Below are 20,511 nucleotides of genomic sequence, written 5' to 3'. Positions count from 1 at the left end.
CTCTAGTCTCCCGTTGAGGGCGTCTGTGCTATTCGCCTCAGCCATGCCACGGTTTTTTTGTGTCATTTATAGAAACTAGAAGCAGGAGGAGGCCATTCGGCCCTTCGAGCCTGCTCTGCCATTCATTCTGATCATGGCTGATCATCGAATTCAATATCCTGATTCCATCCCTTCCCCCTCATATCCCTTGTACACTTTAGCCCCAAGAGCTATATCTACTTTCTTCTTGAAATCAGTCAACGTTTTAGCCTCAACTACTTTCTGTGGGAGTGAATTCCACACATTCACCACCCTCTGGGTGAAGAAATTTCTCCTCTGTGTGATCTGTCAATTTTGTGTTTGTACATTGAAGACTACCCTGTGTAAATGAATCGGCTCCACAGAGCTGTTACTGCCTGTGTATGTAAAGGCTAGTTTCTGTGCTAGGAGCGTTTGCGTGAAGTGTAGGGCTGTTGTGGGAATCTACGTAAACAGGAATGTATTTAATATTATTCCCCTTTATAATAATATATCAGATCCCTTCTGATATTCAACCATACTCTTCCGGAAAGACCTCGTTCAACTCTTGCTCTTCGCAGAGTTGGCTGTTTTTCAGGGCGATTCAGAGCATTGCTGCCTCACAGCTCCAGGGACCCGGGTTCAATTCCCGGCTGGGGTCACTGTCTGTGTGGAGTCAGCACGTTCTCCCCGTGTCGGCGTGGGTTTCCTCTGGGTGCTCCAGTTTCCTCCCACAGTCCGAAAGACGTGCTGGTTAGGGTGCATTGGCCGTGCTAAATTCTCCCTCAGTGAAACCGAACAAGCACCAGGGTGTGGCGACTAGGGGATTTTCACAGTAACTTCATTGCAGTGTGAATGTAAGCCTACTTGTGACACTAATAAATAAACTTAATAAAAGCAAATTACTGAGGCTGCTGGAATCTGAAACCAAAAGAGAAAATGCTGGAAAATCTCAGGTTTGATTTGATTTATTATTGTCACGTGTATTAGTATACAGTGAAAAGTATTGTCTCTTACACACTATACAGACAAAACATACCGTTCATAGAGAAGGAAAGGAGAGAGTGCAGAATGTAGTGTTACAGTCATAGCTAGGGTGTAGAGAAAGATCAACTTAGTGTGAGGTAAGTGCATTCAAAAGTCTGACAGCAACAGAGAAGAAGCTGTTCTTGAGTCGGTTGGTACGTGAACTCAGACTTTTGTATCTTTTTTCCTGAAGGAAGAAGGTGGAAGAGAGAATGTCCGGGGTGCGTGGGGTCCTTAATTATACTGGCTGCTTTGCCGAGGCAGCGGGAAGTGTAGACAGAGTCAATGGATGGGAGGCTGCTCAGAATCTGTAAGGAGAGAAAAGAGCTGACGTTTCGAGTCCAGATGACCTTTTGAGGATATAAAAGTTGGCATGTGATGTTGCAGCTCTATAGAATGTTGGTTAGGCCACATTTGGAATACTGCGTCCAGTTCTGGTCGCCACACTACCAGAAGGACGTGGAGGCTTTGGAGAGAATACAGAAAAGGTTTACCAGGATGTTGCCTGGTATGGAGGGTCTTAGCTATGAGGAGAGATTGGGTAAACTGGGGTTGTTCTCCCTGGAAAGACGGAGGATGAGGGGCGACCTAATAGAGGTGTATAAAATTATGAAGGGCATAGATAGGGTGTAGAGTGGGAAACTTTTTCCCAGGTCGGAGGTGACGAACACAAGGGGTCACGGGTTCAAGGTGAAGGGGGGCAAGGTTCAACACAGATGTCAGGGGGACGTATTTTTTCACAGAGGGTGGTGGGGGCCTGGAATGCACTGCCAAGCAAGGTGATTGAGGCGGACAGGCTGGGATCGTTTAAGACTTATCTAGATAGCCACATGAACAAACTGGGAATAGAGGGATACAAACGAATGGTCTAGTTGGGCACGTGAGCAGCGCAGGCTTGGAGGGCCGAAGGGCCTGTTCCTGTGCTGTTTTGTTCTTTGATAGGATTACACTTGGCTCCAATGCTGTCCAAAAGCTCAACATTCACTGCTTGGGTTCACATGTGAAGTCTAGCCACTTGGTTAAGGGGCTGGGCATGCAGTTGTAAACGTGTAGAAATTGACCCCCACCGGAGAGAATTAGAGGAGGAAGGGATTGCACAAAGGGTAAAGATATGGCAGCATGAGTCAGTGGCGACTTGGTATTACAATTCCTGTGTTTCTCCTCCTTGCAGTGTCTGCTGGCCTTCCGTCTTCATCGCAGAGGGTACCCTTTCACACCATCTTGGGAGAAGCTGCACCTTACAGAGATTGCTTAAGCAGTGGCGGCCTGTCCAGCGTAAGAAACAATGGAAACCAATCCGGGGCGTCCCATGGTGTTAAAAAGACAAGCGATGGATTGAGTTTATTGGATCCGTACCTCTTGTCACCGGCATCCTTGGACTGTTTGAGGCAGGGCTTGCTGAGGGACATGGGTAATCTAGAGGAAACTAATGCACTGGGGGCCTCTAGAACGAGAAGCACAGAGTTAAGGACAGAGATGGGTGGAGAGCCGGGGACTAAAGCATCAGTTTTCTCCCTGGAGAGAGACTTGGCAATGAAGAGAAAGTTGGATCCATTGGACAGCTGTCTGTCTCAGAGGGGCAATGGCCATGTGAATTCGCACACCCGTCAACAAGAGTCAGCAGATTCGCCCTTAAGAAGGCTGGTGGGTGACGCGCAGGGCTTGCGTCCTTCGGATGGAGCCAACTGGGGTCTGGTCCTTGGGAATGGCAGTGGCATCTCGAACGGCCAGCAAAGACCACTGAATGGAGGCGGATGCTCCAACTCGGGGAACCAACCGAGCTCGTCGAGTGTGTCTCAAACGTGCCCCGAGAAGGCCGAGTCCAGCTCCGTCTCCTGCCAGCAGAGCGTGGCGAATCGGATCAGCTGCGCCGGCGCTCGACTGGGACCCGACACCTACGACCCGTTCAGCCCGACTGACGAGGAGAACATCAACGGCGAGTTCACCAGCGGCGACTACTCCCCGAAAGACCGGGCTGAGGAGGAGGAGGAGGAGGAGCCCGAGGAGGAGGAGGAGGAGAAATACGACCCCTTCGACCCCACGGGTTCCGTCGCCAGCTCCAACAATTTGAGTCCGTTGGGCGATGATTCTGAGGGTGAGCTGAAAATTGTGAGCGACGCGGGAATGACGGAGGAGGAGGACTGCATGAGCCCCGAGTACGAGGAAGATCAGTCGCCTGAATCGGCGGCGTGTGCGCTGTCAGACATGGAGTTGCAGATTGACTGTACGAACATGGTCAAGTCCAGCATGGAACCTGACCTTTACAGCTCTCCGGAATACAGAGATTTGGAAGCTGAATCCCAGACTGGCTTTGCTCAGGGGTTAAGCTCCTCGATGGAGAACGAGTTTGAAAGTGATTCTAAACTGCAGATCGACGTCCAGCTCGACTCCATCTCGCAACAGGGGACCGAATCCGTTGACTCAGACGTCCAATCCCAGAACGAACTGGCTCGGGAAGGAGCTGCCGACGCGATGCTGGAGGAGGAGGAGCCGGAGTTATCACCAGCCGGGATCGATTACGGCTTAATGCAGAGTCCTGACCGCAAGGTACAAATCGAGAGCGAGGCGCTGAAGGCTGCTCAGCAGGAGGCCTTGGTCTGCTCCTTGCAGGAGGGGGACCGTTGGAAAAGTGAGCAATCAAAAGTGTCCGCCCTTGAAGCGAAGGCCGCCTCGGGAACCACGGAAACAGGGAAGCAAGAGACGGGCGCGAATTCGCAAAGCGCAGCCCGGTATCAGAAGAACTCTGAAAGAACCGTCTCTGCCCCGGCGGAAGCTCTGGAATCCCAAAGTCGGCTGAAGGCAAAGACCAGTAGCCGCGTGGTATCCAAGTCCGCGTCCAGGCAGCGGTCGAGAGCGGAAGCGGTTCGGAAGGACAAATCTGACTCCAAGCAGCATTCGAAGGCAGAACACAAGAGCAAGTCTGCTTCAGCCTCCAGGTACCATCACAAGTCCCACCGTACCGTGGAGAGGAAGGACAACCTTGTTTTCACGGTCAACGTCTCCAAGTGGCCCGAGGACTCGCACAAATACGAAGATTCTGAGATCGAGGAGGGGGAGATTGTGCAGCAGGATGACGAGAACTTCAGCCCGGCCCGGACCTTCCGCAGTCGGGGCCGAATCTTCGAGCGGCTGAGAGGTGTCGAAGGAGACGATTTTATCTCGCTCCACGCCGACTCCGACGAGGGGGCGCTGCAGATCGACCTGGGCGAGAACCCAACGGACGGAGGGCGGAAGAAGGCGGACCCCCGGAGGAAAGTGTCGAACCAGCAGAGGGAGAAGTACGTGAAGCACTCCCGGTCGCCCGCAGAGTCCAAGACCCAGTCCGGCTCGCACTCCGAGTCCAGCTCCCGCAGCAGGAAAAAACGCAAGCGGGAGCACAAAAAGGCTCGGTCCAAGGATCGGAAACGATCCAGGTCCCAGTCGCGGGAACACAAAAGATCCAGGTCCAGAAGCAGATTGCGAATCCACCGCAAAAAATCCAGGTCCAGGTCCAGATCCTGGGAGCGAAGGAGATCCGGTTCCAGGTCGCGCCATAAGGTATCGCGGTCCCGCACCCGCTCCAGGGAGCATCGAAGATCTCGATCGTGGTCACCAGCCAACAGCACCAGCATCTCCGCCATTGGGTCTATGAGAGCTTCTGCCGAAAGGTGGAAAAACCGCCTGCCCCAGTCAAAGGAAAGCAGCTCGTTCCGCCGCTCCCGGTCAAGCAGCAAGTCACGGAAGGAGAAGCGCAAGAAGGAAAAGCATCGGGAGCTGGAGGCAGCGAAACAGCGGAGGCACTCGAGGTCCAGGTCAAGATCCAAAGAGCGGTCGCAGAGGGAGAAGAGACCACTCAGCCCTTCCCCCAGAAGGTCGAAGGAAAGGAACGAGAAAGAGAAGGACAGGAGTAGGGAGAGGAACCCTGCGAACGAAAAGAAACATGAGAAGACTGTGAAAGGAAGGCGGGACAGCAGAATAGTGGTTCCCCCTTCGATCCAAGACCTGAACGATGACGATATCTTAATCAAAGCTCGCTCAATTACCAGAACCATTACTGTGAATCCAGGCGAGTCTTTGGAAGACCAGGAAGATTCCATGGAGGTGGCAGTGCTGTCTCCAAACCGGGAAGCCTTGTACGACTCGGACGAGTTGGGTTTTGAGAACAGTTTCTCTGACGTGGAGCCTGGGGACCACCAGGAGGGCAGGGTTTCCGAGAAGGGCCAGGGGGGCAAGAACGAGAGGAGAAGCGGCCACGAGAAAAGCCACCGGGCAGGCGAGCCCGGCTCCAAGCTGGTCAAAGTCAAGGACAGGAAAAGGGCTCACCTGGACGAGAAGTCGGGCAAAGAGAAACGGAGGAAAAAGCTGGCTGACGGGCCGAAGGGCCCAGTGGGGGTGGACAGCCTGAAGGCCGAGAAGAAAGGGAAGGAGCATTTGCTCGGGAGCCAGTCTGATAAAAAAGTCAAGTCACTGCCCAAGGAAAGCAAGCAGCAGGTGCCAAGGAAAGTGAAGCTCCAGTCCAAGGTGGCGGTTCTGATCCGGGATGGGGTGAGCTGTGCTGCCTCAATGAAGGACGATCGCGGGAAGGGGGGAGGTTTGATTGGCGTGAAGTTCAGTCGCGACAGGGAGAGCAGATCCCCGTTCATGAAGACCGAGGACAAGAGCCACGACCCGAAGCAGGGCCGGCATCGAGTGGACAGCTCGGACAACAAAGCCATCCCGTCGCGGGTGCCCAAGGTAAAGGCGGTGACCAAGCCCCGCTCGGCGGCCAAGAAAGCCAAAGTGACCGGCGGCAAGGCAAAGGGCTCCGGCAAGAAGAAGAAGGAGGCCAAGCCCAAAGTGGCTCTCAAGAAAGTAGCCACCGACAGCGGCAGCAGCAGCAAGGACTCCAGTCCGTTCAGGATCAAGGAAGAGCTGTCGTGGTCTTCCTCGGAGAAGTCCGATGACAAGGGCGCCCTCCCGAGCCCGGCGAAGGACGTGGTGGAGCCGGGGCTGTCCCCGCTCTCCCAGATCTCAGAGAGCGCCCCCCAACCGCTGGAGGCTGCCTTCATGCCAAAGGAGCCCCCGCAGCACCAGCCCCCTCCCCCGCCCCCTCCGCAGCAACAGAAGGACTATCAGGAGCACAGCGACACTTCGAAGGTCAACGGGGACAAACCCAGAGTGCCGGGCAAACCGTTGTCGTGGGACCTCCAAACCGGCGGAGGAATGTTAGCACGTAAGTCACGTCTTGACACAGTCTTGGAGAGGAGGCCTTTGTCATAAATCTCACAGTACTGAGCTAAACGGTGGTCGGGAAATATCTTCCTTATTAGATTGGTTTATAAATCCTCCTGGTTGCACTTGATATTTCGTGCTGAAAGTCCAACCCAGCGCTAGAAAAGCGAGTGTTTTCATGATCAGAGTTTTAACCCTCACCTCAAGATGTTATTTAAGTCTTAGATGAGATGTGACTACCAAACAGGGAGAGATACAATTGTTTCACACAGAGGGTGGTGAGTGCCTGGAACGAGCTGCCAGAGGCAGTAGTAGAGGCGGGTACAATTTTGTCTTTTAAAAAGCATTTAGACAGTTACATGGGTAAGATGGGTATAAAGGGGTATGGGCCAAATGTGGGCAATTGGGACTAGCTTTGGGGTTTAAAAAAAGGGCGGCATGGACAAGTTGGGCTGAAGGGCCTGTTTCCATGCTGTAAACCTCAATGACTCTAAATGTCTCCATCGAGTGGCATGCCTTGGGTCGAGAGGCTTGTGTAGAATTTCATTGGGCTACTCAAGCTGGTAGCTGATACCTGGGGAGAGATGAGTGAGGCTCCTTGTGTTATGGTTCAGCTCAGAAACTCCAAAGTGTTTTATGGAGCCCGCCTGGATCATAAGGTTTGCCTCTTGAGTTTGGCTAGGGTGAGCATGAGATGTTTCACTTCAGGTATGATTCAAATGACCCGCTAGGGAGCTTTTATCAAACAAAGTTTTATTTAAGAATATAGTTAACATGTATAGTGAGAAAATTAACAAGAACTTTTCTCAATTACGAACAAGAAACAAACCAACCAGTATAATGTATAACCCTTAATGAATATGTCTAATCTGCTCCAATCAAAACCATCCCCATAGACAAAAGACCCTTTTCACAGGTTTAACCCGGCAAAAACTAATGCTCACGTGATACTGGACTTGAGTCCTTTGGCTGAAGTTTGCGGTTCTCTGGATAGACTCAGAACAGTTTGAAGTCAGAACAGCTTCCCAAAACACCAGGAAAACACGTGGGCAAGTGCGAGGTCGTGCACTTTGGAAAAAAGAATAGAGGCATGGACTATTTTCTAAACGGTGACAAAATTCATAATGCTAAAGTGCAAAGGGACTTGGGAGTCCTAGTCCAGGATTCTCTAAAGGTAAACTTGCAGGTTGAGTCCGTAATTAAGAAAGCAAATGTAATGTTGTCATTTATCTCAAGGGGCTTGGAATACAAAAGCAGGGATGTACTTCTGAGGCTTTATAAAGCACTGGTTAGGCCCCATTTGGAGTACTGTGAGCAATTTTGGGCCCCACACCTCAGGAAGGACATACTGGCACTGGAGCGGGTCCAGCGGAGATTCACACGGATGATCCCAGGAATGGTAGGCCTGACATACGATGAACGTCTGAGGATCGTGGGATTATATTCATTGGAGTTTAGGAGGTTGAGGGGAGATCTGATAGAAACTTACAAGATAATGAACGGCTTAGATAGGATGGACGTTGGGAAGTTGTTTCCATTAGCAGGGGAGACTAGGACGCGGGGGCACAGCCTTAGAATAAAAGGGAGTCACTTTAGAACAGAGATGAGGAGAAATTTCTTCAGCCAGAGAGTGGTAGGTCTGTGGAATTCATTGCCACAGAGGGCTGTGGAGGCCGAGACGTTGAGCGTCTTCAAGACAGAAATTGATAAATTCTTGATTTCTCGAGGAATTAAGGGCTATGGGGAGAGAGCGGGTAAATGGAGTTGAAATCAACCATGATTGAATGGTGGAGTGGACTCGATGGGCCGAATGGCCTTACTTCCGCTCCTATGTCTTATGGTCTTATGGAGTCTAGGCAACCCACCAGCAGCCGATTTCGCCCCCCCCCCCCCCCCCCCCCCCCAAAAATCAGAAAGGCAAGAACTTGCTTTCAGCTAACCAGCAGAATTACCAAAACCAGGGAGAAAGAGTTCTTTTCAGCTTGGTGCCCCTTCTAAAACTAAACCTCAAACTCGCAGCTCCAAACTGCAAATGAAAAAAACTCTCGCCAACCAGAGTTTCTCCTAACAATGCAGAGCCATAAACATCCCAGTAAAACTAAACAAATCCCCCTTTAAGAAGCATTAAAAGGACATCTCCAGTGAAACCGGTGCTGTAACGACATCAGCTAAGGCTGTGAGCTGAGAAACACTGACTGTGAGAGCTGCAGAAATCATGATTTTAAAAAAAAACATCTCTTAAAGGTGCACTAATGTCACATTTATCCCCAGCAACAAATGGCAGTGAGGTCAGTCCAAACACTCCTGTTTGTCCCTCCTACCAAGATTTAGTTGAATATCGTAGTTAGGGCTGGATTTATTCACAGCCATTGCAGGGACGTCAAACAATCTGTTAACACTTTGTTACTCCTGGCAGTGAGGAGGAGAATACCATCATCATCAGCTTGCCAACTATTGCGCGCACATTGTCACTGAACATCTGATTTCAATTGTGGCGCAAAGGATTGAAAGCCGTACATAAAAGGGCTCAGACAGTAGGCGCGTGAGCAAGAAGCCATAGATGTGGATGTGTGTGGCACCTGTACCTGCTTAGGTCAACACCTGTCAAGTGTTCTTGCTTGTGCTGAATGACTCCTCCAGTCAGGTAAACCTTGGGGCAGGAACAGCGTCCCCTTAGTCAAACGTTTGTCCAGCTGGGAGTTTACAACGGGTTCTCGTTGATGGGTTGCCTCACAATTGGGTAGTTTAATTCTCCAAGTCCAGCTCGTTCTGCCAGTGGGTAATAACAGGACACTTCTGGGCCTTTGCTGCCTATCTTGGTGTTTATTTTTTTTATTCATTCCTGGGAATCGCTGGCTGGGCCAGCATTTATTGCCCATCGCTAGTTGCCTGAGGGCAGGTGAGAGGCAACCACATTGCTGTGGCTCTGGAGTCACATGTAGGCCAGACCGGGTAAGGACAGCAGATTTCCTTCCCAAAAGGAACCAGATGGGTTTTTCCGACAATCGGGTTTCATGGTCATCAGCAGATTCTTAATTCCAGATATTTTTTATTGAATTCAAATTCCACCATCTGCCGTGACGGGATTCGAACCCGGGTCCCCCAGAACATTAGCTGAGTTTCTGGATTAATAGTCTCGGATAATACCACTAGGCCATCGCCTCCCCCGTGTTTGCAGGTTACCTAATATTACACATGAGAAGGGCAAAAACAATTCAATTGAACACCCGTAAGAATGCCCTTCCTATTTCAAGATTCTATAGCTGGGGAGAGAGACAAATGGAATAGCTCTTTCAACAAGCCAACATGCATGATGGGCCGTATAGTTTGATTTGATTTATTATTGTCACATGTATTAGTATACAGTGAAAAGTATTGTTTCTTGCGCGCTACACAGACAAAGCATACCGTTCATAGAGAAGGAAAGGAGAGAGTGCAGAATGTAGTGTTACAGTCATAGCTAGGGTGAAGAGAAAGATCAACTTAATGCAAGGTTGGTCCATTCAAAAGTCTGATGGCAGCAGGGAAGAAGCTGTTCTTGAGTCGGTTGGTACGTGACCTCAGACTTTTGTATCTTTTTCCCGACGGAAGAAGGTGGAAGAGGGAATGTCCGGGGTGCGTGGGGGTCCTTAATTATGCTGGCTGCTTTTCCCGAGGCAGCGGGAAGTGTAGACAGAGTCAATGGATGGGAGGCTGGTTTGCATGATGGATTGGGCTACATTCACAACCTTTTGTAGTTCCTTGCGGTCTTGGGCAGAGCAGGAGCCATACCAAGCTGTGATACAACCAGAAAGAATGCTTTCTATGGTGCATCTGTAAAAGTTGGTGAGAGTTGCAGTGGACATGCCAAATTTCCTTAGTCTTCTGAGAAATTAGAGGCATTGGTGGGCTTTCTTAACTATAGTGTCGGCATGGGGGGACCAGGACAGGTTGTTGGCGGCCTTCTGTACTGTATCATCCTGGGACATAAATTCAAGACTGAGATCAGAGGAAGCCACCTTTCTCGGTGCGTCTGAAGCGTTCAACAATAAACGTCTGGATTTTTGAAAACACTAGATGTGTTGAGACAAAGCTGGTCACTTGAAATTTAAATTTTCAAAATAATAGAATGATGTGGCACAAGAGGCCATTCAACCCATCATGTAGGTGCTGGCTATTTGGTAGAATCATCCGGTTAGTCCAACTTCCCCCTGCTCTTTCCAGTAATTCCTTTTCATAAAATCCCCACAGTGCAGAAGGAGGCCATTCGTCCCATCGAATCTGCACTGACTGGGGAGGTGATGTCCGAGTAGTATTATCGCTATTAATCCAGAAACTCAGCTAATGTTCTGGAGACCCGGGGTTCGAATCCCGCCACGGCAGATGGTGGAATTTGAATTCAATAAAAAAAGAAATATCTGGAATTAAGAATCTACTGATGACCATGAAACCATTGTCGGAAAAACCCATCTGGTTCACGAATGTCCTTTAGGGAAGGAAATCTGCTGTCCTTACCCAGTCTGGTCTTCGTGTGACTCCAGAGTCACGGCAATGTGGTTGACTCTCAACTGCCCTCCAAGAGCAACTAGGAATGGGCAATAAATGCTGGCCCAGCCAGCGACACCCATGTCCCATGAATGAATTAAAAAAACTCTCCCAAGTGCATCCCACCCTATCCCCATAATCCCACATATTTGCCCTGCTAATCCCCCCTCATCTACGCATTTTGGGACACTTAAGAGGCAATTTAGCACGGCCATTCCACCTAACCTGCACATCTTTTCTCTTCAAGATTTTATCCAGATAACTTTTGTCTGCTCTTTGCTGAGTGCATCCCCCGTTGGAACTCCTGGGCTGGCGGAGGGGAAAGGAAAAGATACTTGGGGCGTCCAGATCCCAGCACTTGGCACAGTGCAGGCACTAAACTGCTGCAAGTTTGCTGCTGCGGTTATATTCCGGCGGTGGCCAGGGCTGGTTGTTGAGTCCTGAGACTGGTGTTGGTGCCTTACGGATATAATTGTGAACATTTCCCTTGTGTTTTGATTTTAAGTTACTGCACTGCTGTTCAAGATGGAGGAGGCCAACCGAGCAAAGGCCCAAGATTCGATTCAAGCGATCACTCAGGTACTGCGGCCGGTGCCAACTCATGGCTCGACTGATATTTATCACCAATAGCGGTTAGTTTTGAACTTGCTTGAAGTTGGCCCTTCCGCACACAGACCTGTATCACTCAGGCCTTGCGTGCGAGCGCGAGGCCTTGCGTGCGAGCGGGTTATCTTTCTGTGTGCGCGCGTGCCCTGTGTGTGTACGTAGTCATAGATGACGTATCAAGAGCATCCCAAAAGCAATATAGTTACATGACTTTGAAGCAAATTAATGTGAAATTTTAGTTCCTGGAATGACATGTTAAATTTATGGGATTATGGGGAAAGAGCAATGCTGGGTGGGGCTAATTGGATATTACTATCAAAGCTAGCACAGAGAGGCTGGGCTGAATGGCCTCCTGTGCTGTGATTAACGTGTCTAATGAAGACGCTGAATATTGTGATATTGCAAAATAATTTCTGATGTTGAAGGAACTACAATAAAATGCAAAGCACTCACCCATACTTGATAACTGATCTGTTACCCTGCAGATTCTCAGTCAGACTAAGCCCCCTGCACCACCAGTGCCGACCAGTCTCTCCGCCCACCTTCCTGCCAGCCAGCCCGCACCCAAGTTTCTCCGCCAGGGCTCCTTGTCGATGTTGGGCTGCTCTGCAGGACCCCCCGCACTGTCCGGATCCACGGTCAATCCTCCAGCCACCAGCTCCGGGAAGCTGTACAGCATGTTGGAGAGCACTGAGCCTGCCAAGGTGGAAGGGACCACCAGCACAGATGGCAATATGGACAGCGACAGGGTAAGCCTCTCGTGTACATCGCACTCTGGAAGAACCCCGTCCCTTTTTCTATTGATACAAGTGTGCAAAAAGAAGGGAGCGTCCAGATGGTCAGTGCCTCACACCATCTCGTAGACACCCTCAACTCCAGGTACGGTTCACGCCCAAGGGGATTGGCACAGCAGCAGAACGATTGGTGGGCAATTTCAAGAGGAGCCTTGCTGTGTGAGCAAACTGAAAATGGCCACCTTTACACATGAGCCTTCACCATAAGATATCGGAGCAGAATTAGGCCACTCGGCCCATCGAGTCTGCTCCGCCATTCAATCACGGCTGATAAGTTTCTCAACCCCATTCTCCCGCCTTTTCCCTGTAACCTTTGAAACATAGAAACCCTACAGTACAGAAAGAGGCCATTCGGCCCATCGTGTCTGCACCGACCACAATCCCATCTCGGCCCTACCCCCATCTCCCTACATATTTTACCCGCTAATCCCTCTAGTCTACGCATCCCAGGACACTAAGGGGCAATTTTAGTATGGCCAATCAACCTAACCCGCACATCTTTGGACTGTGGGAGGAACCGGAGCACCCGGAGGAAACCCACGCAGACACGAGGCGAATGTGCAAACTCCACACAGACAGTGACCCAAGCCGGGAATCGAACCCAGGTCCCTGCAGCTGTGAAGCAGCAGTGCTAACCACTGTGCTACCATGCCGCCCTTACCTTTGATCCCCTTACCAATCAAGAACCTATCTATATCTGTCTTAAAGACACTCAGTGACCTGGCCTCCTCTGTGGCAATGAATTCCACAGATTCACCATCCTCTGGCTGAAGAAATTCCTCCTCATCTCAGTTCTAAAGGATCATCCCTTTACTCTGAGGCTGTGCCCTCGGATCCCAGTCTCTCCGACGAATGGAAACGTCTTCCCCACGTCCACTCTATCCAGGCCTTTCAGTATTTTGTGTTGCAGACGCACTGAGTTACCCCCATCCCCCGAATGTGCACACTATTTTCAACACAGTATTAGTCAACAGTTCATTAGCGCGTATGAACTAGCAGCAGGAGTAGGCTATGTGTCCCCATTGAGCTATTCATCCATGAAATATAATTGGCTGATTTTCAGCTTCTCTTTCCCACCCTTCCTCGATATAAAGAACAAAGAACAGTACAGTACAGGAAACAGGCCCTTCGGCCCTCCAAGCCTGTGCCGCTCCTTGGTCCAACTAGACCAATCGTTTGTATCCCTCCATTCCCAGGCTGCTCATGTGACTATCCAGGTAAGTCTTAAACGATGTCAGCGTGCCTGCCTCCACCACCCTACTTGGCAGCGCATTCCAGGCCCCCACCACCCTCTGTGTAAAAAACATCCCTCTGATATCTGAGTTATACTTCGCCCCTCTCAGCTTGAGCCCGTGACCCCTCGTGATCGTCACCTCCGACCTGGGAAAAAGCTTCCCACTGTTCACCCTATCTATACCCTTCATAATCTTGTACACCTCTATTAGATCTCCCCTCATTCTCCGTCTTTCCAAGGAGAACAACCCCAGTCTACCCAATCTCTCCTCATAGCTAAGACCCTCCATACCAGGCAACATCCTGGTAAACCTTCTCTGCACTCTCTCTAACGCCTCCATGTCCTTCTGGTAGTGCGGCGACCAGAACTGGACGCAGTACTCCAAATGTGGCCTAACCAGCGTTCTATACAGCTGCATCATCAGACTCCAGCTTTTATACTCTATACCCCGTCCTATAAAGGCAAGCATACCATATGCCTTCTTCACCACCTTCTCCACCTGTGTTGCCACCTTCAAGGATTTGTGGACTTGCACACCTAGGTCCCTCTGTGTTTCTATACTCCTGATGACTCTGCCATTTATTGTATAACTCCTCCCTACATTATTTCTTCCAAAATGCATCACTTCGCATTTATCCGGATTAAACTCCATCTGCCACCTCTCCGCTCAATTTTCCAGCCTATTTATATCCTGCTGTATTGCCCGACAATGCTCTTCGCTATCCGCAAGTCCAGCCATCTTCGTGTCATCCGCAAACTTGCTGATTACACCAGTTACACCTTCTTCCAAATCATTTATATATATCACAAATAGCAGAGGTCCCAGTACAGAGCCCTGCAGAACACCACTGGTCACAGACCTCCAGCCGGAAAAAGACCCTTCGACCACTACCCTCTGTCTCCTATGGCCAAGCCAGTTCTCCACCCATCTAGCCACTTCTCCTTGTATCCCATGAGCCTTAACCTTCTTAACCAACCTGCCATGTGGGACTTTGTCAAATGCCTTACTGAAATCCATATAGACGACATCCACAGCCCTTCCTTCATCAACCGTTTTTGTCACTTCCTCAAAAAGCCCCACCAAATTTGTAAGGCACGACCTCCCTCTTACAAAACCTTATCTCTTGATTTCCTTAGGGTCCAAACACGATCGGTCTCAGTCTGGATTGTTCTCGAGTACTGAGCATCCTCTGATCTCTGGGGCAAAGAATTCTAACCTCCTGAGTGAAGAAACCTCTCCAGACTAGATCTTAAATATGAACCATAGAATTTCTACAGTGCAGAAAGAGGCCATTCAGCCCATCAAGCCTGCACCAACAACAATCCCACCCAGCCACTATCCCCGTATCCCCAAGTATTTACCCTGCTAATCCCCTATTTAAAATTTGTTTATTAGTGCCACAAGTAAGCTTACATTAACACTGCAATGAAGGGAAAATCTCCGAGTCGCCACACTCTGGCACCTGTTCGGGTACACCGAGGGAGAATTCAGCATGGTCCATGCACCTAAGCAACACGTCTTTCGGACTGTGGGAGGAAACCGGAGCACCCAGAGGAAACCCATGCAGACACGGGGAGAACGTTTTAAAGTTTATTTATTCGTGTCACAAGTAGGCTTACATTAACACTGCAATGAAGTTACTGTGAAAATCCCCTGGTCGCCACACTCCGGTGCAAACGTGCAAACTCGACGCAGACAGTCATCCAAGGCCGGGAATCGGACACGGGTCCCTGGCGCTGAGAGGCAGCAGTGCTAACACTGTGCCACCGTGCCGCCCATAAATGCGTTCCCCCTTATCCTGAGGCAATGACACTGAGTTCTAGACTCTGTAGCCAAGGGAGCCAGCCTCACATTGTCTGCCCTGGCATGCCCTCGTAGGAATTTCATACATTTCAATGTGATCACCCCTCATCCTCCTAACCACCACATAATGTAACCCTCGTTCCCTCCCCACCTTGCTCTTGCCTTCTCTCTTTTCTCTCCCCCTCCCACACTCTACCCCTCCCTGTCAGGTCTGGTCACCGCTCCCCCTTTCCCCCTCCACCCCTCCTGTAGACCGTCTGCAACCCATCCAATTCCTCACCCTCACACAATCCTCTCTCGTACAAGATGGTTTTTGGAAAAAGCACTGGGCCGGGCTTCCTGCTTCCTCTTCCCTCCCAGCAATTACTTTTTAAAAAGATTGCGTTAGCCTTGGAGAGGGTTCAGAGTAGGTTCGCGGAAATTAAAAGCTTGACTTATGAGGAGCATCTGAGGACTCTGGGTCTGTACTCTATGGAGTTTAGAAGGATAGAGTCATAGAGGTTTACAGCATGGAAACAGGCCCTTCGGCCCAACTTGTCCATTACGCCCCTTTTTTTTTAAACCCCTAAGCTAATTTCAATTGCCCACATTTGGCCCATATCCCTCTATACCCATCTTACCCATGTAACTGTCTAAATGCTTTTTAAAAGACAAAATTGTACCCGCCTCTGGCAGCTTGTTCCAGACACACTCCACCCTCTGTGTGAAAAAATTGCCCCTCTGGATCCTTTTGTATCTCTCCCCTCTCACCTTAAACCTATGCCCTCTAGTTTTAGACTCCTCTACCTTTGGGAAAAGATATTGACTATCTAGCTGATCTGTGCCCCTCATTATTTTATATCACCCCTCAGCCTTCTACGCTCCAGAGAAAAATGTCCCAGTCTATCCAGCCTCTCCTTATAATTAAAACCATCAAGTCCCGGTAGCATTCCTAGAAAATCTTTTCTGCACTCTTTCTAGTTTAATAATATCCTTTCTATAATAGGGTGACCAGAACTGTACACAGTATTCCAAGTGTGACCTTACCAATGTCTTGTACAACTTCAACAATTCATCCCAACTCCTGTATTCAATGTTCTGACCGATGAAACCAAGCATGCCGAATGCCTTCTTCACCACTCTGTCCACCTGTGACTCCACTTTCAAGGAGCTACGAACATGTACCCCTAGATCTCTTTGTTCTGTAACTCTCCCCAACGCCCTACCATTAACTGAGTAAGTCCTGCCCTGGTTTAATCTACCAAAATGCATCACCTCACATTTATCTAAATTAAACTCCATCTGCCATTTGTCAGCCCACTAGCCCAATTGATCAAGATCCTGTTGCAATTGGAGGTAACTTTCTTCACTGTCCACTATGCCATCAATCTTGGTATCATCTGCAAACTTACTAACCATGCCCCCTATATTCTCATCCAAATCATTAATATAAATGACAAATAACAGTGGACCCAGCACTGATCCCTGAGGCACACCGCTGGTCACAAGCCTCCAGTTTGAAAAACAACCCTCTACAACCACCCTCTGGCTTCTGGCAAGAAGCCAATTTCGTATCCATTTAGATACCTCACCCTGGATCCTGTGAGATTTAACCTTATGCAACAACCTATCATGCGGTACCTTGTCAAAGGCCTTGCTAAAGTCCATGTAGACAGCATCAACTGCACTGCCCTCATCTACCTTCTTGGTTACCCCTTCAAAAAACTCAATCAAATTTGTGAGACATGATTTTCCACTCACAAAGCCATGCTGACTGTCCCTAATCAGTCCTTGCCTCTCTAAGTGCCTGTAGATCCTGTCTCTCAAAATACCTCCCGGCAACTTACCCACCACAGATGTGAGGCTCACTGGCCTGTAGTTCCCAGGCTTTTCCCTGCAGCCCTTTTTAAACAAAGGCACAACATTTGCCACTCTCCAATCTTCAGGCACCTCACCCGTGACGATCGATGATTCAAATATCTCGGCTAGGGCAATTTCCTCCCTAGCCTCCCACAATGTCCTGGGATACACTTCATCAGGCCCCGGGGATTTATCTACCGTCCAGCACCTCTTTTTCTGTAATATGTACACTCCTCAAGACATCACTATTTATTTCCCCAAGTTCCCTAATATCCATGCTTTTCTCAACAGTGAATACTGATGAGAAATATTCATTTAGGATCTCGCCCATCTCTTGTGGATCCGCACATAGATGACCTTGTTGATCCTTAAGAGGCCCTACTCTCTCCCTTGTTACTCTTTTGCCCTTTATGTATTTGTAGAAGCTCTTTGGATTCTGCTTTGCCTTATCTGCCAAAACAATCTCGTGTCCCCTTTTTGCCCTCCTGATTTCTCTCTCAACTCTACTCCTACACCCGCTATACTCTTCAAGGGATTCACTTGATCCCAGCTGCCTGTACATAAGGGGGGGGATCTCATTGAAACTTTCAGAATACTGAAAGGCCTGGATAGAGTGGACATGGGGAAGATATTTCCATTAGTCAGAGAGACTGGGATCTGAGGGCACAGCCTCAGAGTAAAGGGATGACCCTTCAGAATCGAGATGAGGAGGAATTTCTTCAGCCAGAGAGTGGTGAATCTGTGGAATTCGTTGCAACGGAGGAGGCTGGGTCATTGAGTGTCTTTAAGACAGAGATAGATAGGTTCTTGATTGGTAAGGAGATCAAAAGTTACGAGGAAAAAGCGAGAGAATGGGGTTGAGAAACTTACCAGCCGTGATTGGATAGCAGAGCAAACTCGATGGGCTGAATGGCCTAATTCTACTCCTATATCTTCTGGTCTTAAATGGATCCAGGGGCAAAAAGAGTATGGAAATCTGTATACTATACGTTATTGACATCAAGTGCATAGCCAGCCTGTGCTCGCATCCGAAAGGGTTTCCCAGTTTGGGCTGGGAAAGGAGGCGCGGGGTTCCGCGGTGAGAGGGTGTACGCTGACCCTGTTGTTCCTTTGCTCGCAGTACCTGAAGAAGCTGCACACACAGGAACGGGCTGTGGAGGAGGTGAAACTGGCCATCAAACCCTTCTATCAGAGAAAGGAGATCAACAAGGATGACTACAAAGATATTCTTCGCAAAGCTGTACATAAGGTAATCACCACTCCGCTTTCACAAGTTCCCTGTTTTGTGGAGCAGTGCAAAATAGCGAGAGATGTGACATCCTGCCCCGACTGAATCCTAACATTTGGTATTCTCATTCTCTTGAAGTACAAGGATTGAAGTATTAATTTGCCAGGGCAAAGCCTGAGTATTACTGTACAATGAGACCATAGAACCATACCATAGAATCCCTACAGTCCAGAAGGAGGCCATTCAGCCCATCGAGTCTGTACTGACCACAATTCCACCCAGGCCCTATTCCCGTAACCCCACGCATTTACCCTGTTAATCCCCCTGACACTAAGGGTCAATTTAGCACGGCCAATCCACCTAACCCGCACATCCTTGGAGTGTGGGAGGAAACCAGAGCACCCGGGAGGAAACCCACGCAGACACGGGGAGAATGTGCAGACTCCACACAGACAGTGACCCAAGCCGGGAATCGAACCCGGGTCCCTGGTGCTGTGAGGCAGCAGTGCGAGCCACTGTGCCACCATGCCGTCCCAAGACGTAGAATCATGGAGCGGCATGGTGGTACAGTGGTTAGCACTGCTGCCTCACAGCGCCAGGGACCTGGGTTCGATTCTGACCTTGGGTGACTGCCTGTGTGGAGTTTGCACGTTCTCCCCGTGTCTGCGTGGGTTTCCTCCGGGTGCTCCGCTTTCCTCCCACAGTCCAAACATGCGCAGGTTAGATGGATTGGCCATGCTAAATTGCCCCTTCGTGTCCAAAGATGCGTAGGTTAGGTGGATTGGCCATGCTAAATTGCCCATTCGTGTCCAAAGATGCGTAGGTTAGGTGGATTGGCCATGCTAAATTGCCCATTCGTGTCCAAAGATGCGTAGGTTAGGTGGATTGGCCATGCTAAATTGCCCATTCGTGTCAGTGGGACTAGCAGGGTAAATACGTGGGATTACGGGGCTAGGACCTGGGTGGAATTGTTGTCAGTGCAGGCGCGATGGGCCGAATGGCTTTTGCACTGTAGGGATTCTATGACTCATTCAGTGCAGAAGAGGCCCTTCGGCCCATCGAGTCTGCACCGGCACATGAGAAACACTTGAACTCCCATTTACCAGCACTTGCCCCAGTAGCTCTGAACGTTATGATGTGCCAAGTGCTCATCCAGGTACTTGGTAAAGCATGTGAGGCATCCCGCCACCACCCTCCCTGGCAGCGCATTCCAAAGCCTCACCACATGTTGAAGCTTTTTGTCTTGCATGCATCAGAACACTTTGCAAGAATGCATCCTTCATAGAATAGAATCCCCACAGTGCGGAAGAGGGTATTTGACCCATTGAGTCTGCACCGACTATCTTACCCCCTCCTCCACCTTATCCCTGTAACCCCACAAATTTACCATGGCTAATCCACCTAACCGACACATCTTGGGACACTAAGGGGCATTTTAGCGTGGCCAATCCACCAAACCTGCACATCTTTGGACTGTGGGAGGAAACCCACGCAGACACGGAGAGAATGTGCAAACTCCACACAGACAGTGACCCAAGGCTACAATTGAACCCGGGTCCCTGGAGCTGAGAGGCAGCGGTGCTAACCCACTGAGTCGCCCATCCTCATGCTGTATGAATTGTTGTTTCCCCCTTTTATACCGGCAGTCTCCAAGAGTCATTCAGACTCGCAACGCTCGCTCTGTTTTTCCCTCCCTCTCTCTCTCTCTCTCTCTCCACAGATGCTGTCAGACATGCTTGAGGTTTTCCAACATTTTCTGTTTCTAATCCAAACTCATGTCACGTCTCTCTCTCTCTCTCTCTCCCCCTGCCCCCACCCCCACCCACCACTGACCCACTATAGATCTGCCACAGCAAAAGTGGTGAAATCAACCCCGTCAAAGTTGCCAACCTGGTGAAAGCTTACGTGGAGAAATATAAGTACGCACGGAGGCACAACAGGAGACCGGACGAGGGCGGCCACCAGAGTAACGGGAAGGAAGCCGGAAAGTTAGAAAAACACGGAAAAGCGTCGGCGCAGACGTAAACGGTGGGGGGGGGGACAGACGAGAGACAGTTTTTATTATTTACCAGAATTCAATAATTTTGCGCACCTCTCCTTTTATTTTCATTTTAATAAGTGTGAAGACTTTTTTTTTTAAAAAAAAAAAAGAGAAAACTTTAGACAAGTCCGTTCAGACGTTCCTGGATTATCCCTCATTGTGGCAGTGCCTAATGGGTCCTAAATTAGATGTAAGAAACTTGGGACACTTTTAATGAAATGTTGAGGG

The 20,511-nt window shown here is 49.6% G+C and overlaps 1 protein-coding gene across 3 annotated transcripts in view; it reads left to right on the top strand.

Moving 5' to 3' along the window:
* The window catches only part of LOC144509042 (uncharacterized), a 53,195-nt gene extending 32,684 nt beyond the window's left edge, over window positions 1–20,511 (top strand). For all 3 annotated transcript variants that reach the window (XM_078237322.1, XM_078237320.1, XM_078237321.1), the window contains 5 exons: window positions 2,195–6,214; window positions 11,243–11,316; window positions 11,829–12,092; window positions 18,135–18,263; window positions 20,085–20,511. In XM_078237322.1, coding sequence (XP_078093448.1) covers window positions 2,195–6,214; window positions 11,243–11,316; window positions 11,829–12,092; window positions 18,135–18,263; window positions 20,085–20,267 — 4,670 coding nt within the window. In that variant the 3' untranslated portion in view covers window positions 20,268–20,511. The remainder of the gene's footprint in view (window positions 1–2,194; window positions 6,215–11,242; window positions 11,317–11,828; window positions 12,093–18,134; window positions 18,264–20,084) is intronic.

This window comes from Mustelus asterias, chromosome 21 (genome assembly GCF_964213995.1).
Source record: "Mustelus asterias chromosome 21, sMusAst1.hap1.1, whole genome shotgun sequence".
Classification (NCBI taxonomy): domain Eukaryota; kingdom Metazoa; phylum Chordata; class Chondrichthyes; order Carcharhiniformes; family Triakidae; genus Mustelus; species Mustelus asterias.
The sequence above is the reverse complement of the archived record's forward strand: the minus strand, read 5'-3'. Positions and strand labels throughout refer to the sequence as shown.